Genomic DNA, 12,269 nt, shown 5'->3' on the forward strand with positions numbered 1-12,269 from the left:
ATAATATGTTAATGTATCTTAATTATTATCATTAAATAAACAAATATCTATCATCATCGACAAAGACATTTGATGTGAGTAGAGAAAGCCACTTTGTTTTAATTTGGTAAAAATTAATGCGTATTCAATTGTATGAAAAGTTGATAATTTATAGTTATTAAATATAAAATTAGTTAAATTATTTAAATTATTTAATAATTTTTAATTATTAATTTTATGTAAAATTAATTATACTTATTTAATTTTTGGTAAAAATTTAAGTGTCGTCAATTTTATTCTCGTAACCTTAATTTTTACTTTGGCAAAATAAAAACGAAACTTCGTTTTTGCACAGAAGCCAAGTAACATCGCTTATTTCCATTTCACTCCACAGCTTCTTGTATCTTCCACTCAAACTCTTTTTTTCTCTCTGCAAATTCTTCCTCCACCTCAAGCTTCCAATCATGGCGTCTGCATCATCCGGTCGCGGCTCCAAGGGCTTCGATTTCGCTTCCGACGACATCCTCTGCTCCTACGAAGACTTTCCTAACCAGGACTCTTCTAACGGCACTCACGATGACCCCGCCAAGGTACCCATTACTTCTTCGCAGTTGACTTCTTGTTTTTCACACTCTTTGGGAAATTTCCTCAAATGGGTCTCGTCTTCCGAATTAAAATTTTCTTAGGGTTTTAGAAAAATATCATTTTTAGCCACGTGGATTATTCTGATCACGGGTGAACAAACTGTATGTTTCCTAAAATTCATGTGGTAGGCTTGAACGATTATTAGACTTAAGCACTTATATTCTTATTTGGGTGTTTAAGTGTTACAGCATTACATGAAAGCTTTCTTTTTTTCCCCAATAATAAATAATTTTCTTAATTTTGGGTTTTTACTTTTTAGAATGGATTAACTCTGACAGGTGCAAGGAAATTATGGTTAAGTTCTATTTTGTAGTGTGTTAATGATCGAAAGGTGTTATTTTTGTTAAATAGCTTTCATAGTCAATTAGCTTGCTGGGTGGGTTGCATGAGCTGGTTACACTGCAAATAAAAGAAATATATCTATTTGTTGGGATGAGAATAAAGATAAGAATTTGTACTATTGCATTTGGAGTGCGAGTTTGGAGGTGCTGGAATTTCCTTGATGAAGTTTAGGGTTTAGGAAGATCTACGCATAATCAGTCTCGCTGTAGATATGATATACGATAGGGCTCAATAACGTAACGTTGTTTGATCCATGTAGCCGATCTCATTTAGTGGGATGAGGCTTTGTTGTTTTTGTATACATATGATGAAGTTTCTCTCTAACTTTATATGTGCATTGATGCAAGAGTAATGAGGCAAGTTTGGTGATAGTTAGAAGGATGGAAGAGGAAATGTGTCCAAATGTGAATAGGGAAGCTTGGTTCTGTAGAGTTGGTTAGTTACCAATTGATATATGGGCCTAGGGAAGGGTTGCATTTGTGGGACGAAAACATGGTGGATCAATAGTGAATGTGTTTTCACATTATTTATGTTGCTTTTGTGTTATATCAGTAATCAACATTCTTTTGTGGTTGAACCTATGGGCTATTGCTCAGCCGGAAACCAACCTTACACACCATGTTTAAGTGGTTATTAAGGTTTCTAACTTTCCAGATATGTCAAACTGTTGTATTTGCTTTATTCTCTCTGCTCAAGCTTAATCTTTTTGGGGCATGGTTATATTCTACCAATTTGTTGATCAGGTGTACTTTATAATCCTATCAAGTTGTTCTGACCCTCGCATTGATGAAATATACTTTCTGCAGGATTTTCACAAATCAAGGATGGCAAGGACATCAATATTTCCTGATACTGCTTATAATTCGCCTGAAGATTCTATAAGCCAAGATGTGATTGCAGCTGTTGAGAAGAGCATGAAAAAAAATGCTGACAACCTTATGCGGTTTCTTGAAGGAATTAGTTCAAGGCTATCACAGTTGGAATTATATTGTTATAATATTGACAAATCAATTGGAGAAATGCGATCTGATTTAAACACTGACCACGGGGAGGCAGAGTTAAAGCTCAATTCTCTTGAGAAACACATTCAGGAAGTAAGTTTCACCTTTGATGGATAGGACCTGTTGGTTAAAATTCAAGCTACTTTTCATTTTCCTGCTTTGGCTTTAAACACAAATTCTTTCTGATTGACAAATGGCTGGTAGATATCCACTTTAATCTGTTGACCTAATCATCATCTTGATTTGCAAATTTTTCCAAGATGCATACTTCAGTTGCAAACAAAAATTGGATTCATTTTTGTTGCCAAATTAATTATGATTATTGCAAGAATAATATTATTCCTTGCTACTCTTCCAACCAATGTAATTTAGCAGTGTGTCCTTTATTTACTTGCTGCATGCAGTTTTTTCTATTTGCCTTTAGGGTGGTCAAATATAGTTTGACGAGGAGACATCAATTTGGCTTGTGCTAATTTATCTTATGTTGCTTGTGCAGGTACACAGATCTGTACAGATTTTGAGAGACAAGCAAGAGCTAGCTGATACTCAGAAGGAGTTAGCCAAGCTTCAGTTAGTTCAGAAAGAATCATCCTCCACAAGCCATTCACATTCCAACGAGGAGAGGTCTTCGCCTTCTGCCCCTGATCCAAAAAGAACTGATAAGGCATCTGACGCACATAACCAGCAGTTAGCTCTTGCCCTGCCTCATCAAGTTGCCCCACAGCAACAGCCTGTGGCACCTCCCCCAGCCCCTGCCCCAGCTCCAGCTCCAGCTCCGGCCCCAAATGTAGCACCAGCCACTCAACAACCATCTTATTACATGCCACCGACTCCTTTGCCCAATCCGCCATCTGTGGCCCAAGTTCCCCAGAATCAATATTTGCCCTCTGATCAGCAGTATAGAACTCCACAACCAACATCATCACAAGCAACGCAATCTCTGTCTATGCAACAATATTCTCAGTATCAGCAACCACAACTGCCACAGCCGCAGCAGCAGTGGCCTCAGCAGGTGCAACCTCCGCAACCACCTCCAATGCAGTCACAGATGAGACCCCCTTCAACCAATGTTTACGCTCCTTACCTGCCAAACCATGCTACAAATCCCTCTCCCTCGGAAACACTACCAAACAGCATGCCAATGCAAATGCCATATTCCAGAATTCCACCTGCAGCTTCCGGCGGTAGCGATGCCATGCCGTATGGATACAGCGGAGCTGGTAGAACAGGTCCGCAGCAACCACTTCCGCCGCAAATCAAGAGCTCTTTTCCTGGACAACCAGGTGATCCATATGGAACAAGTGCTACTCATGCCGTGCCCCCTCCTACTAGTGCATACATGATCTATGATAGTGAGGGAGGAAGAACACATCCTCCCCCACAACCACCTCATTTTGCTCAAGCTGGATACCCTCCATCGAGTGCTTCGCTTCAGAACCCTGCACCACATAACCTCATGGTCCGGAATCCTAGCCAGACACAATATATTCGTGGCCATCCCTACAGCGACTTGATCGAGAAGTTGGTGAACATGGGATTTAGAGGTGATCATGTGGCAGGGGTGATCCAGAGGATGGAGGAAAGTGGGCAGCCTGTAGATTTTAACTCGGTACTTGACCGGTTGAATGTGCATAGTTCTGTTGGTCCCCAGAGGGCATGGTCAGGGTAAAGAACTTTCTATACCATGTCTTGTTTCACCAATGCAACGATGATGTCAAAGTTGACCCTTACCTCCTTCAAACTTGGCATGCCCTATACAATCATGTCGTGTTTTATTATGCATGAATAAACCTTAATGTACTACTATGCACGGTGTTATTGCATATATTTTGTTCAGATATGAGAAATTTGTTGTGTTAAGATAAAATTTCAATTTAGTGAAGGGAAGTACATGTTGACATCTATGCAAAATAGTTTTAGACACGAGAAAATAGAGCGATGGATAGACAAATCCTAAATTCTAATGTACTTGTGTATATCATTGTTTAACTTCTTCCACTTTTATAATACTAGACAGTGTAACGCTAATCGTGTCAACTGTTGACTGTCTTGGATAATCATAAGAACTTGGTTATAATTTGGTAAATAGAAATGTTTTTTTATGTTGTCATGTTGTTTATACCTTTTTCTCATCAGTAGTAAATTGTTGAATTAATTTGAATTGAATTACATGAACATAAAAAATTAGCCTTTAATGAATTACATATTTAGTGGTGAAGAAAAATTTTGATTATATTATTATAAAAATGTTTGATTATTTTACTGTTACAAATTCGAATGTTATTTTATAAAAAATAAATTAATTATTCTATTTGTTAATTATTTTGTTAAAAAAATATAAGAAATAACATGTATAAATATATATAAATATGAAGCGGTTAATTTTTTATATTTATAAAACAATTTTAAATTACATTCATGTGATTATACACTATTTTTTATATGGGAAGTATGTGTGAATAATGGATGAAACAAAAATGACTATAAATACTATATATCTTAATGTTAAATTTTTTTAAAACTTATTCTACATTTCTTATTTTATTATCATATAACAGAGTGTAGATTCTACTTAAAAAACACAAAGGGTAACCAAACCAAAAGAACGGATAAGAAAACATAATCCGAAAAAAAAAAAACGAACTAACGAACTCGCGCCCTTTCTTCTTATTTCCTTGTCTTAACTAACAGTTCCTGTGTGACCGTTATACATCCGTAACAACACCACAAACAGAAAACAACGTAACAAGACCAAAGCATGCAAGATCTAAGATGCAAAAACTGTAACTAACCACAAAATCAACGTAGCTCTCTCTCTATCTATCTGAATTCAGATCCCATTCTTGATTCTCAATAATGCTTAATTAGCATGCTGTCATAGTAACATGACTCAAAGCTACGAAACCTACAACATCATCCCCATCCCCAACAGCAACAACAGCCACCCCGACCAACACCCTTCCCTCCGCTACCCGGAGGTCATCGCCGCCAGCTCAGCCCTGCGCTCCATTGGCGACCTCCGCCTCCCTCCCCGATGGCACCCCGACATGGACCTCCTCGACTGGCTCTCCCTCTTCTTCGGCTTCCAAAACGACAACGTCCGCAACCAGCGCGAGCACCTCCTCCTCCAACTCGCCAACGCTCAGATGCGCTTCTCCCCTGCCCCCGACACAGTCCACCACCTCCACCCCTCCGTCCTCCGCTCCTTCCGCAAAAAGCTCCTCAAAAACTACAAAACCTGGTGCTCCTTCCACGGCAAAAAACACCATCTCAAGCTCATCAACAACCACAAAAAGAAAACCGATAACGACCTCCGCCTCGAGCTCCTCTATGTCTCCCTCTACCTCCTCATTTGGGGCGAAGCCGCCAATCTCCGCTTCATCCCTGAATGCATCTGCTTCATTTTCCACCACATGGTCAAGGACCTCAACAGGTTCATTCCAATCAAATCAATCTTTGTTTGTTTGTTACTAAAGTTAGTTAGTTACTTATATCTCTCTTCATGACAGGATTCTGGAGGATCACGATGGTAAATTGCCTGAAGTTTCAGGGGAGAATGCGTTCTTGAGGCTTGTAGTGAAGCCGATTTACGATATAGTGAAGCTGGAAGCGGAGTCTAGCAGGAATGGAACTGCGCCTCATTGTGATTGGATGAACTATGATGATGTGAACGAGATCTTCTGGAACAAGAGCTGTTTCCAGAAGCTCAAGTGGCCTATTGATGTTGGAACAAGCCGGTTCTTCTTGTACCGCACTGGCAAGACAGGTTTCGTGGAGAGAAGATCGTTTTGGAACCTTTTCAGAAGCTTTGATAGGCTTTGGGTGATGCTGATTCTGTTCCTGCAAGCTTCTATCATCGTTTCTTGGCCAGGGTACAAATATCCTTGGAAAGCTTTGAAGCGTCGCAGGGTGCAGGTTCGGATCTTGACCGTGTTCATCACCTGGAGTGGTTTGAGGCTTCTGCAGGCCCTGCTTGATTTTATGATGCAGGGGAAGGTTATTTCCAAGGACACCAAGAGACTTGGACTGAGGATGTTCCTGAAATTCTTCGTGGCCGCGGCATGGATCCTCGTGTTTTTCAGGTTTTACAATTTGATTTGGGATGAGTGGGACAAAGAAGAAAGGAAGTGGTCTAAAAAGACAAATAAGGTGGTGATGGATTTCTACATGGTTGCTTTTGTTTTCTTGCTCCCTGAGATTTTGGGTTTCTTATTCCTCCTTTTTCCTTGGGTTTCAAACTTCTTTGAGAAGCGTGATTGGAGCATTCTTCGCTTACTCTCGTGGTGGTTTCACCGCACTATTTATGTCGGCCGCGGTTTGAGAGAAGGACTAATTGATAACATTAGGTATACATTGTTCTGGATCTTGGTTCTGACCACCAAATTTACATTCAGTTACTTCCTGCAGATTAAGCCCATGATTCCTCTCACAAAGAAGATATTGAAACTTCATGTGGACATTGAGTGGCATGATTTTTTTGATCATGGGAAAACGGACGACAAATTTGCTCTTGGTCTTCTATGGCTTCCTGTTATTTTGATTTATCTAATGGATATTCAGATATGGTATTCGATATATTCGTCTTTTGTTGGTGCTGCTGTGGGTTTGTTTGCGCATTTGGGTGAGATTAGAAGCATGCAGCAGGTGAAGTTAAGGTTTCAATTCTTTGCTAGCGCTGCTCTTTTTAATCTCATGCCAGAAGAGCAGTCCCTGAATGAAAGGGGAACTTTTATGAGCAAAATTAAGGATGCTATGAGAAGGATGAAGCTCAGGTATGGGTTTGGGCAACCATATAGGAAGCTTGAGTCTAACCATACTGAGGCCAACAAGTTTGCTTTGATATGGAACGAGATAATCTTATCCTTTAGGGAGGAGGATATCATCTCAGACCGAGAGGTCGAGCTTCTGGAGCTGCCAAAGAACTTATGGAATGTCAGAGTGATTCGCTGGCCGTGTGTTCTACTCAGCAACGAGTTACTATTGGCATTAAGTCAGGCCAAAGAACTGGCTAATTCTTCTGATAAGAGGCTTTGGAGGAAGATATGCAAGGATGAGTTTAGAAGATGTGCTGTCGTTGAGTCTTATGATTGCATAAAGCACTTGCTTCTTGAGATTGTTATCAAGCCTGGTACTGAGGAGCATTCCATTTTAGAGTCTTTGTTTCAGCACATAGAAAAGTCCATTGAAATTGGGAAATTCACCAAATCATTCAAGACTACAGCACTTCCCCAGCTTCACAGCAAGTTGATCAAACTTATTGAGGTATTGAGCAAGAGGACAGTGAAAGATTCTACTCAAATCGTGAATATCCTCCAGGCCCTCTATGAGATCACGATTCGAGAGTTTTTAAAGGAGAAAAGGACTGCTGAGAAGCTAATCAGTGATGGTTTGGCTCCAAAGCATCAATCTTCTGCTAATCTTCTTTTTGAGAATGCTGTTCGGCTGCCTGAAACTACTAATGAGAACTTTTATCGGCAGCTTCGACGCTTGCACACCATTCTTACCTCCAGGGATTCAATGCAAAAAGTCCCAGTTAACATAATGGCTAAAACAAGGTTGGCTTTCTTTACTAACTCACTTTTTATGAACATGCCCCATGCTCCCCAAGTTGAGAAAATGAAGGCTTTCAGTGTTCTAACACCTTACTATAGTGAAGAAGTATTGTACAGCAAAGAGCAACTCAGAATTGAGAATGAAGATGGGATTTCAATCTTGTACTATTTGCAGACCATTTTTGATGATGAGTGGAAGAATTTCATAGAAAGGATGCGACGCGAGGGTATGGAGAATGATGATGATATATGGACAGAGAAGCTTATGGAATTGAGGTTATGGGCTTCATACAGAGGCCAGACACTGTCCCGAACAGTTAGAGGAATGATGTACTACTATAAGGCCCTCAAGCTTTTGGCTTTTCTTGATTCTGCACCAGATATAAATGTTTGGGATGGATCACTCAACCTTTCTTCAATGGTGAAAGAAAATAAAGATGGTTCAGACCGAGTAAGGTCACCTTTTTCTCATTGTTTAAGTAATGCATACACTTCAGAAGATTTGCCATTCAAAGGCCATGACTATGGAACTGCTTCGATGAAATTCACATATGTGGTTGCTTGCCAGATATATGGAGCACAGAAGGCAAAAAAGGACCCTCGTGCTGATGAAATATTAGCCTTAATGAAGAACAATGAAGCGCTTCGAGTCGCTTATGTTGATGAGGTTTCGACTAGCAGAGATGAGAAGGATTATTATTCTGTTCTTGTCAAGTATGATCAGGAATGGGAGAGGGAGGTGGAAATTTACCGTGTGAAGTTGCCAGGTCCATTGAAACTAGGAGAAGGAAAGCCTGAGAATCAAAACCATGCAGTGATCTTCACCCGAGGTGATGCTGTTCAGACTATTGATATGAACCAGGACAACTACTTTGAGGAGGCACTTAAAATGAGGAATCTCTTGGAAGAGTTCAATAGTTACTATGGTATTCGGAAACCGAACATTTTGGGAGTGAGGGAACACATTTTCACTGGTTCTGTTTCCTCTCTTGCTTGGTTCATGTCGGCTCAGGAAACGAGTTTCGTCACCTTGGGACAGAGAGTCTTGGCAAATCCTTTGAAAATCAGAATGCATTATGGCCATCCTGATGTGTTTGACAGGTTTTGGTTCTTGACTCGAGGCGGCTTGAGCAAAGCTTCTAGAGTGATCAACATAAGCGAGGACATTTTCGCAGGCTTCAATTGCACTCTTCGTGGAGGTAATGTCACACACCATGAGTACATTCAAGTGGGGAAGGGAAGGGATGTTGGATTGAATCAAATATCATTGTTTGAAGCAAAGGTTGCAAGTGGAAATGGTGAGCAAGTTCTGAGCAGAGATGTGTATAGATTGGGACATAGGCTTGATTTTTTCAGGATGCTTTCTTTCTACTACACTACAGTTGGATTCTTTTTCAACACAATGATGGTTGTTCTTACTGTTTATGCATTTTTATGGGGTAGGCTATTTCTTGCTCTTAGTGGCTTTGAAGCTGCTATGCAGAAAAAATCTACCAACAACAAAGCATTTGGTGCCATATTAAATCAGCAGTTCATTATTCAACTTGGACTCTTCACTGCACTTCCAATGATTGTGGAGAATTCCCTTGAGCATGGTTTCCTTCAATCTATGTGGGATTTCCTCACAATGCAGCTCCAGCTTTCATCAGTTTTCTTCACATTCTCCATGGGAACGCGCTGCCATTTCTTTGGCCGGACTATACTGCATGGCGGGGCAAAATACCGAGCTACCGGCCGTGGTTTCGTTGTGGAGCACAAGAGCTTTGCAGAAAACTATAGACTCTATGCTCGCAGCCATTTTGTGAAAGCAATTGAGTTGGGTTTAATACTCATAATTTACGCGCAACATAGTCCTGTCGCGCGTAACACAGTAGTTTATGTTATTATGACCATATCAAGTTGGTTCTTAGTTTCATCATGGATTATTGCACCATTCTTGTTCAATCCTTCTGGATTTGATTGGTTAAAAACTGTCAATGATTTTGATGACTTCATGGATTGGATTTGGTACAGGGGAAGGGTGTTTGCCAAAGCAGAAGAGAGCTGGGAAATATGGTGGTATGAAGAACAGGATCATCTAAAGGTAACAGGCTTTTGGGGCAAGGTTTTTGAGATAGTCTTAGACCTTAGGTTCTTCACCTTCCAATATGGAACTGTCTATAAGCTACGTATAACAGATGGAAGCACCAGCATTTCAGTTTACTTGCTTTCTTGGATTTGTGTTGCTGTCATATTTGGAATTTATGTGGTGTTATCATTTGCCAGGAACAAATATGAAGCAAAAAACCATATATACTTTCGGTTTGTCCAATCTGTTATTATAACTCTTACCATAATTGTCATAGTGGGTTTGCTAAACTTCACTAAGTTTAGATTTGGAGACATTTTTACAAGCCTACTGGCCTTCATTCCTACAGGCTGGGGCATTATCTTGATCGCCCAAGTATTCCGGCCGCAATTGCGCCGGACTAGAATTTGGAAGGGTATTGTTTCCTTGGCTCGCTTATATGATATCTTATTTGGAGTCATTGTAATGGCTCCTGTGGCATTATTCTCATGGTTGCCTGGCTGTCAGTCTATGCAAACCAGAATTCTCTTCAATGAAGCATTCAGTCGCGGCCTCCAGATATTCCAGATTGTTACAGGGAAAAGAACTCAGACTTGATTGTCATTCAAGGTAATTTTCATGCAGTTCTAGAGGGCTTTTTTGTGTGTACTTGTTCTTGATTGTAAATGTTAATCTTTTACTTATAAACAAGTTTACCAAGAGAGGCATAAATAGTTTTTTTTCTGGTGTGGCTGGACAATTACTTCTACAATTCACATTTTCACAAGCTCAATGTTCTTGTTTATTTATTTTTTGTTACTTTAATGGATTCATAGGTAATAAATATTATCATGCTGAAAATACTTATGTAAAACAAAGACATGGTCAACTTTTTTTTATAACTCTATTGATTATTAAAGATGAAATAAATAAGAAAAAAAGAGATAAAAATCTGATGTTGTCTAACGAAAAAACAAAGAGAAAAGAAAGATAAAAATTTATAAAATGAGAACCAATAAAGATGCATGAATGGTGCTGCAACCAAAAGACAACTTGAATGGAACAACTTAAACTATGCACAGTTCAGCTATTAAGTATAAGATTTTTTTAATTATTGTTTTCTGCAAGGTTCTGGCATAAACTTATTTTGCTCCTAGTTTGATTGATGAAACTGCCTTGGACTGAGGAATATTAGGACAACATAATTACTTTAATAATGAAATGTGTTGACATAAAAGATACCCTGTAATTGTTAGGCCATTCTCTTTCTTTGAAAAGATATTAACCTCATGTTAGAATGTATGGTCCTGCATTGTGACGTTGACCATATGAACTTGTTCTTAAAAATGTGACATGGTTGGATCTGAAATTTCAGGTGTGGAGATGCTTGAATTGTTGTCATCATCATGAGCAGCTCAGGGAATCAAGAAATGAAACTTGGCAATCTATGTTGTCTACCCATGTTCATTATTCCTGATTATAGTTCAATTTTAAGGACGTCTAACATGAACAACTGTTCAGTTGACTAATCTAGAAAAAACAGTTAAACAAGCAGAAAATATTGTGCTGGATGAAGGGTTTGACTCATGCATGTCCGAATTTGATTGCTGCCACTACTACACTGTTATCAATACTCTGGTCCTCAAAAGGTTGCTTCTTGATTATTGTCAAAACCAAAGAGTTCAACATTCTAGTGTATTGAGCGTGAATTTGTTGATGTAGTGATGGTATAGTTTAATCTGATATAAATATGGACCATTGCAGTTTCCTTTAATTTGAAAAAGTATAAGTTACCATTTGGTGCTAAAATTAGGTACATAATAAAAAGATAAACCTAAGATGATACGAAGGTGAACTAATGTGAGAACCAGAAACAATTAGATGTTTTGCCTAAAATTTATCTAAATTGAAATATCATCGTGTTAATAATATCAATATAAATATAAAATACAATAAATTTAAAAGATCCCATTAATACTTTCCGCGTTGGATAGCCAACCACTTCGAAGATGCCACTCCCCATAATATAATAGATTAGGTTAGATCAATAACAAACATTAGAGACACATAAAACACATGTCATTCTCCTTTTTTATATTTTTTAAATAAATTTTATTTAAATATCATAAACAGCAACTAAAGCCGAAAAAATTAACGTGAGAGAGATGCATTGGTTTGTTGGGCTTAGTAACAGTGCATGCTTATCCTAAAGAAAATGAGAATGAACAATGAAGGATAAGATTTAAGAAACAGTGGTAGTTGACAGATGCTACTTCTTGACTTTTCTCTGTACTGCTTCAATGTTCATGCGGGCACGTGGTACGCGAGGGTCCCTATTGTAATGATCATGACGGTACGAAAATTGAATCCACGAAATGACGCATTGAAAAAAAAAATTAAAAGATAGAAACAAGAGAAAAGTTAGAAATTCGGATACATTTCATTTTATACGAAATTGATATTAAAATTTGTTAAATAATTTAATAAATTTAGTTACATTATTATTTAATAATTTTTAATTATCAACCTTATATTAAATTAAGTTAACCGTACTTGAATTTTTAGTACGAAAAAAAAAGGTACAATTCGAATCATGAGGTCCAAGCTGAAGTGCTGAACAATAATGAACACTTGAACAAAGCCACGGGGCAGGGATCAGATTAGGGATGTCAATGGGGCGGAGGCGGGGGCGGGGGATGCTTC

The 12,269-nt window shown here is 38.7% G+C and overlaps 2 protein-coding genes and 1 non-coding gene across 3 annotated transcripts; all 3 read left to right on the forward strand.

Moving 5' to 3' along the window:
- Positions 1–317: 317 nt before the first annotated feature.
- LOC130944849 (uncharacterized) lies at positions 318–3,995 on the forward strand. The gene is made up of 3 exons (XM_057873411.1): positions 318–569; positions 1,773–2,060; positions 2,464–3,995. Exons 1-3 carry the CDS (start codon positions 444–446, stop codon positions 3,634–3,636), a joined length of 1,587 nt encoding a protein of 528 aa, XP_057729394.1. The 5' UTR covers positions 318–443; the 3' UTR covers positions 3,637–3,995.
- An 857-nt stretch (positions 3,996–4,852) lies between these two features.
- LOC130945856 (callose synthase 12-like) lies at positions 4,853–11,267 on the forward strand. The gene is made up of 3 exons (XM_057874552.1): positions 4,853–5,400; positions 5,477–10,196; positions 10,942–11,267. The coding sequence occupies exons 1-2, from the start codon at positions 4,853–4,855 to the stop codon at positions 10,182–10,184; spliced, it is 5,256 nt and encodes a 1,751-aa protein (XP_057730535.1). The 3' UTR covers positions 10,185–10,196; positions 10,942–11,267.
- LOC130947148 (small nucleolar RNA J33) lies at positions 7,834–7,908 on the forward strand. The gene has a single exon (XR_009072557.1). It is a non-coding gene; the product is annotated as a small nucleolar RNA J33 (small nucleolar RNA).
- Positions 11,268–12,269: the final 1,002 nt, after the last annotated feature.

Source organism: Arachis stenosperma, chromosome 8 (assembly GCF_014773155.1).
Source record: "Arachis stenosperma cultivar V10309 chromosome 8, arast.V10309.gnm1.PFL2, whole genome shotgun sequence".
Lineage (NCBI taxonomy): Eukaryota > Viridiplantae > Streptophyta > Magnoliopsida > Fabales > Fabaceae > Arachis > Arachis stenosperma.